Source organism: Engraulis encrasicolus, chromosome 19, assembly GCF_034702125.1.
Source record: "Engraulis encrasicolus isolate BLACKSEA-1 chromosome 19, IST_EnEncr_1.0, whole genome shotgun sequence".
Taxonomy (NCBI): domain Eukaryota; kingdom Metazoa; phylum Chordata; class Actinopteri; order Clupeiformes; family Engraulidae; genus Engraulis; species Engraulis encrasicolus.
The window spans coordinates 38,991,240-38,998,739 of record NC_085875.1 but is presented as its reverse complement, the minus strand read 5'-3'; the positions used below and the strand labels follow the sequence as shown (position 1 = coordinate 38,998,739).

The 7,500-nt window shown below is 43.4% G+C and overlaps 1 protein-coding gene across 3 annotated transcripts in view; it reads right to left on the bottom strand.

The window, feature by feature from the left end:
* Positions 1-7,500, bottom strand: part of actn1 (actinin, alpha 1) — a 91,933-nt gene that overhangs the window by 5,227 nt on the left and 79,206 nt on the right. For all 3 annotated transcript variants that reach the window (XM_063184376.1, XM_063184375.1, XM_063184374.1), the window contains exons 15-18: positions 4,570-4,752; positions 3,699-3,833; positions 2,348-2,527; positions 1,271-1,417 (exon numbers count right to left, since the gene is read on the bottom strand). In XM_063184376.1, the coding sequence (XP_063040446.1) occupies positions 1,271-1,417; positions 2,348-2,527; positions 3,699-3,833; positions 4,570-4,752 (645 nt within the window). The remainder of the gene's footprint in view (positions 1-1,270; positions 1,418-2,347; positions 2,528-3,698; positions 3,834-4,569; positions 4,753-7,500) is intronic.

Sequence of the window (7,500 nt, the reverse complement as noted above, 5' to 3'; positions counted from 1 at the left end):
GATGCTAAACAGGGAGTTCATCCATAACGGGTCATGTACTTCATCCTTCACTTAAGCTCCTCACTGTTCTATAAACAATAGCCATGTGTGAGAGAGCGCAGGAGGGAGACAGCAACAAGTAAGGAGCGAGAGAGAGAGAGAGAGAGAGAGAGAGAGAGAGAGAGAGAGAGAGAGAGAGAGAGAGAGAGAGAGAGAGAGACAGAGAGAGACAGAGATGGAGATAGAGCCATACGTGTTTAAAAGTGCTTGGCATGATGTTTTCATATTTAGCGTTGCATTCAACTTGAAGCTCGAAATGTGAGTGTGTGGCTAAAAGACAATGAGAGAGAGAGGGAGAGAGAGAGAAAGAGAAAGAGAGAGAGACAGAAAGAGAGAGAGAGAGATAGAGAGAGAGAGAGAGAGTGTGTGTGTGTGTGTGTGTGCGTACGTGTGCACACTCACATGATCGTGAGTATAGTGTGTGGGCGCTGACTCACTGAAATGTTATATATTGTCTACTTCCCATCATGTTATTCATTCTAAGCAGGCCCTTCGAAGGTCATGCATTCCTGAGCGCTATTATAAACACGACAGAAAAAAAACCCTCCTCAGCACACACACATTCACAATGTCTGCAGTTAGCACCACACACAACGCTACCATTAGTCTAGTAAAACGGTGTCCATCTTCTTACCTCATGCCCGCAAACATGGCTGGGAGGATTGGGGCAGAGAACACTATCAACACATCGATTCCTGGACATCAGCTGTGTTTTTGTGGTTTTATTTTTGTGTAGCGCATTGAGCTGCCTGAAATGTATATGAGATGTGCTAGAGAAATAAACCTGCCTTGTCTTACCGTACATCTGAACTCTGAACCCACCATTTCTATTTTTCCAGCCTACCTTTTTCAGATCATATTGTGTCTGTTGTGTTTTAACTCTATGATCTCAGGGACACGTATATCTCATGCACAGTAGGCTACATTTCACCCTTTCTGTCTGTCCATCTGGTTGTCATTGTACCTCTTTCTGTCTGTCTAACTATCTGTAACTATCCTTCTATCTTTCTCTCCCCCTGCCTCCCTACATCTCATTCCCTCTATCCCTGTCCATCTGTCTATCTCTCAATCTGACTACATCTCTATCTGTCTACCTCTTATCCATCTGCCTGTCTGTCTGTCTGTCTCTCTCTGTCTGTTTGTCCGACTGTTTGTCTACCTCTGTCTATCTGACCTCTCTACCTGTCTTTCTGCCTGTCTGCCTGTCTGTCTGTCTGTCCGTCCATCTTACCCTGTCGAAGTGGTTGAAGGAGGCCCTGAACTCGTTGAGTTGCTCCTGGCTGATGCCCTTGGCGTCCCTGGTCAGGATCTGGTTCTCGATCTCGTTGATGGTGCGGGCGATGGTAGTTAGAAGCTGCTCCCAGCCCACGCGGATGTGCTGATTACAGAGTACGGGGGACGAAAGGAGAGAGATACAGAGAGACACAGAGACGAAGACAGAGAGAAACACATTAGAAACATTTTATTTGTAAGATTACTCTGATGAAGGTCTGACTGACCAAAACATGAGCTTAAACACATGACACTAAAGAGGTCTGTTTGTAATTGTAGCAGTATTGTGCTGATCACTTTGAAAGGAGATTTGTCACAACAATGCCATGAGTACTATGCAGAGGTCAACAAATTGGACTTATGATGAAAGATGATGATGAAAACCTTAAGGGAAAGGGAATGCCGCAAAGGCAACGTGTCTTACGTTTACAAGAAAAGTTATGATTACATGCACTCCCTGTGCCTATGTTAGTATACAGGTGAACTTGATTGGTTGGTTCACCTACAAAGGATCAGCTGGTTTAGTAACAAATGGCTGTAACAAATATCTGGCAGAACATGTATGATTTGTTGGTTGTTAAGCACTGGTGGTGTGTTACTGAGTGTCAGTATTATGTAGCCATGTTTTGAAGGGTGTGTGTGTGTGTGTGTGTGTGTGTGTGTGTGTGTGTGTGTGTGTGTGTGTGTGTGTGTGTGTGTGTGTGTGTGTGTGTGTGTGTGTGTGTGTGCGCGCGCGCGAACGGGTGTGTGTGTCAATAGCCTCCATGGTGTGTTTGGTGTGTGTGTGTGTGTATATATATCTACCTCCATGGTGTGTTTGGTGTGTGTGTGTGTGTATATATATCTACCTCCATGGTGTGTTTGGTGTGTGTGTGTGTGTGTATATATATATATCTACCTCCATGGTGTGTTTGGTGTGTGTGTGTGTGTATATATATCTAGAACTACCTCCATGGTGTGTTTGGTGTGTGTGTGTGTGTGTGTGTATATATCTACCTCCATGGTGTAGTTGGTGTGTGTGCGTGTCAACATCTACCTCCATGGTGTAGTTGGTGTGTTTGTTGTCGAAGATGAGTGCGGCCTGTATCTCCTGGTGGTCCACCTCCAGCTGGTCTATCTTTGGCTTGTAGTTGACGATGCTCTTCTCGTACTGACGCAGGTGGTTCAACTGGTCCTCCAGAGTGCCATGCATCTCAATGGAGATACGACCAATCTCCTGTTACAGTAGAGGACATACGCATATTCACAATCTCCTGTTACAGTAGAGGACATATGCATATTCACAATCTCCTGTTACAGTAGAGGACATACGCATATTATTCACACACATGGAAGTCGACAGGGGAGTCATTTGTCCCGGGTAATAGAGGGGGGGGCAAAATTGGGTTTCCATTATGTATTGGACAGGGGGTCCTTTCAGATGACGTTGTCCTGGGCCCAGAAAAAGCACACACACATACTGTATACACACACACACACACACACACACACACAGGAAACACACGCATGCGAGCAAACAAACGCACACACACACACACACACACACACACATTTATATTGACAGCCGTGTCAACACCAATGAGATACGCTCTGTAACAGTCAAAGGGGTCGGAAGAGATTCATTCTACATATATGGATATACATTTACCACATGGCTTAGTTTGTATTCATTACTTACAAAATCCATATAAAAAATAGAATGAGTAATTATAGTAAGCATGTGCTTAAGCTGTGCTAATCAATAAAGAAATATTTAGATTGGGGTGACGTGGCTGAGTGGGCTAGTGCCCTGTGCCATTATGCTGGAAAGCTGGGTTCGATTCTGGCCCGAGGTCATTTTGTGATCCTTCCTCATCTCTCACTCCTACAGGCACACATTTCCTGACACCATCTTCAACTGTCTTATCATATTTAAGGAAATAAAGCCTAAAAAATGAATGTTAACCCATTAGGACAAGTCGTTATAATTTTAATGTTACCAACCAGAATAGCAATGACCAAGTTATAGCAGAGAGAGTAGAGAGAGAGAGGTTCCATTGGCCCATTGTTTCCGGGTTCTATTATTGCAAGGGGGAGGGGGGGAAATCCCCCTTTAGGCAGACCTAAGGACTGTTCTATTCAATGCTAGGAGTATTATGACACGCCCCTTTAGGCAGACCGGAACCTGGTCATGTTAGGTGCCCATAGCAACCTATTACATTGGTATATCTCTATACTTAAAGAATCTCTGGTTATAGTGCATAACTAAAGGACCTGTATTATGTCATAGTAGTGCAGTACTATGAAAGATAACTTTTCAATAACTATTACAGCATTCCACAGAAGGTATGACGTGCATTATTGGGCTACAAGGTACAGATTGGTATTTTAGGAATGGACCACCAGACCTCCATCTTGGTCTGTATCCAGGGCCCGATGACGTTGGCCTGGGTGGCAAACTGTCTCCTGAGTCGCTCGTTATTCTGCTGACGGGCATGCTCCTCTATCAGCGCCTGGTCCCTCTGGGGAACCAGCTGCCGGACCTGCGGACATAGAAGAGAGAGGGAGGGAGAGAGAGAGAGAGAGAGAGAGAGAGAGAGAGAGAGAGAGAGATGAGATGAGATGAGATGAGATGAGATGAGATGAGATGAGATGAGATGAGATGAGATGAGATGAGATGAGATGAGATGAGATAAGATGAGATGAGATGAGATGAGAGAGAGAGAGAGAGAGAGAGAGAGAAGGGATGAGAGATGTTTAAAGATGTTTAAAATATATGATAACTGATATATTATTTCATTAGATTTGTGAAAAAGTGGTGGGGTGGTATGGGCTAGGGATGCAAATTATTGATGAATTCATTAATTGTTAATTGATTGACCTTGTCGATAGACTTACGTACGATTAATTGATAAGCGTCGTTTTACCCTAGAAAAGTGCCGTTTTACCCTACCCTTTAATCTCAATGTTCCCAAAAAAATGTAGATAAATTACTAAATTGAAATTAATTCTATTTAAATTCTTTTATCCAAAGGGGATTCAAACATTCCCATTATTCATGCCCCTCTTCACACACACTCTTCACATGCCAATTTCACCTGGGTCTCTTGTCAGTCAAATTGGCATTATATGCGATTTATGTTATTTAGTTTATGTTTCAGTTCACGCATTAATTGATTTAAGTCGATTAATCGATTCATTGTTTGCATCCCTAGTATGGATATGTCCCCACCGTCCACACATAAAATGACACCCATGCAGACTGGCCCTAAGCCTCACCTTGTCCCACTTGGTGTTGATCTCCTGGGGGTTGATGGTGGTGTAGGGGTTGGTGCCGGCCATGTTGACGTGGTAGGTCTGCACGATCTTAGCAATCTCGTTGTGGATGCCCAGGATGGCCTGCCGCTCCTTGTCCGCATCCGGCAGAGTGGCCTTGAACTGCTCATGGGCCGAGCTCAAGCCCTGCAGCACGCACGCACACACATACAGTGAGAAATGCATAAGCATACATACAAACTTTTAGTAGAGAAAGTGCGCTCAACTCCGAAAAGTTTCTTACAAGGTCTTTGGGTGCGAGCAAACAGCAAAGTTCATGTATGGTAAAAAATGATTATCTTTTATTTTATTTTCTGTCACGCATGGTGTGGTGTGTCTATTCATTCATTGTTTTTTCTTTATGGTTCACATGTATATATTTTATTTTCCCACGGCTTAAGTGGCAATTAGCTGACGTCATGACTGGTTGTTTAAAAAACCACCCTGCCTACATCCTCTGTAAAGACGCTGAAGAAGGCTTAGGCCGAAACGTCTGTCTGTCTGCCATGCTAACCCAGTATTAAAACTGCAAGAAATTCATCCGGGAGTGCGGCTTTTTTACCATACATAAGCATACATACATACACTGTTTCATACACTGGAATTCACAGTGAGAAACAGATAGATGGATAGATGAAGTCTTCCTTTCGGAAAATTGTTCTGCACTATACAGTATAGTGGTACACCTGATACATATGTGACTAGTCACAAGAGAACAGGCCACAAGTAGGCCCAGGCAAAATGGAGGAAGTTTTAATTTTTCCCTTATTTTAAGTTTTTGAAGTATCTGTTAGTTGCTGTCATGAAGAAGCTGCTAAATTCCTCAAAAAACAGAACTGGTTTGTCTAAAAGCTAACATTTCATATCTAAAAGGGCTAGCTTTATGCTTTTTCTATGGTCAAGAGGAACTTTCAGAACTGAAATCACCGAAACCGCATCACAACTAGAATTGCAAAAAAGGGCATATTACTTTTTAAGTTGGGAGGGAGAAAGTGCCTAGTGCTGTTAAGGTGCATTCAGGTTCTTGTTTAAAAGGCATGTACTGGTAGCAGCACAGTAGATCTGTGGGCTCTATCCAGGCCTGGACTGGGAGAACAAAATGGCCCGGGCATTTTTGGCCCAGACCGGCCCCTCATAATCAGCGGAGCACATGCGATTACTTATTGACCAAGCGGCCTATGCGAAAAGGCGCAATATTCTCCACTCCAACTCCCATTGTCATTGTGACACAGCACTCCACAGCACGCAAGTGAACACTGCACACTGCACACAACGAAATTGCGTTTATGCCTCACCCGTGCAAGGGGGCAGCCCTCAGTGGCGCCCCATGGGGAGCAGTGCGGTGGGGCGGTACCATGCTCAGGGTACCTCAGTCATGGAGGAGGATGGGGGAGAGCACTGGTTGATTACTCCCCCCACCAACCTGGCGGGTCGGGAGTCGAACCGGCAACCTCTGGGATGCAAGTCTGACGCCCTAACCGCTCACCCATGACTGCCCATGCATGAATCTCTCTTTCAGCTACCAGAAAACACCAGGAAATGTGTGCTGACTATATCAACTATTTATTTAAAATGAATCTTAGGTTGGGCAGTGGTTTAGAAATGCAATAGATGACCACACTCACAGCAAAAGTAATCTAGGCCTACTCTACTTCTCTCTCTAACTCAACCTCATCCTGGCCTGGTTTGACTAGATGAGAAGAGGGAGATAGATTATTTATCACAATGTATGCAGCACTTGCAAAATATTCAAATTAATATACTATGCAGTGTATTGTTTGTCTAGTAATTTATACAATAAAGATGTTTGTGTCACAAGTCTTATTTTGTCTTGCTGACCCATGGGCACCAGAGGAGGTGCGACAGGCAGCAATGCCCAGCAGGTATTAACAGCTACCTGTACAATCCTGAGTGTATAGCCTACTCATAAATTGACCTAGATTAATGTTAAATTGAGGGTTTCTTCCAACAGGTGCATTAACTTAGAAGAGGGGTTAATTTCCTCTTATCAAAATGCATCTCTCATTGCATAAGGAAGCTACTTTAATAGCTTGATGATGATGAAAGAAAATCATGAACTGTCTATCACCACAATGCTTTAGTGTGTCAAATATGTTAACATACTGAAGTTTCAAAATGAGCAGTGCTGAAAGTGGTAGGCTAGACCTACATAAAATAGTCTACAGATAAAACTGTATCAAAAGCTTATTCAAAAGAAATTATTCAATCATTTATCATTTCTAATTGTCCTGGATAAAATAACAGCTGAGAGAGATAGAGAGAGAGATGCTAGGTCTTTACCTACAGAATATGGTTTGATTGTGCTCCAAGAATTTAAAAAAATAAATCCGTTTGGCAAACCTTTTCCACAAGCGAGACGCGACAACCGTTACACGACATATGGACATTTTCATTGCGTGGTAAATGTGATTACGCAAACGATCGCTGAATATTTAGTGAGAGTAGGCATGAGTTTGACAGTCTACGAAACGCATTTGGTACACGGAATGCTTTAGAACAACACCACTGGTGTTCCATTTAATGTTATACATTTGGCACACTGCCGTGGCTACTATATTGTTAATATTATTCACGTCAGTGGTTTGGTGTATGGAGTTTGTCTTCTCAAATGTCCGTGAGTCGTGCGACCGGTTCAAAGCACTCAAGCACACTTACAGGTATAGTGGTGGGAATTAATGGCCTATTTAATATTAATGTTTAATGCTGAAGTGAGAATTGGGGAGAGGCATGGAGTATCCTAAAGTTTGAAAGACTTGACTCATACCTGTCAGGGCTCGTAGAGGCTACTACTGCCGCTTCACCTGCTGTCTCCTAGCGTGCTCCTTCACTTCCAACATGCAGAAGTTGTTGTCCCTCTCCTGCTGCTACAACACT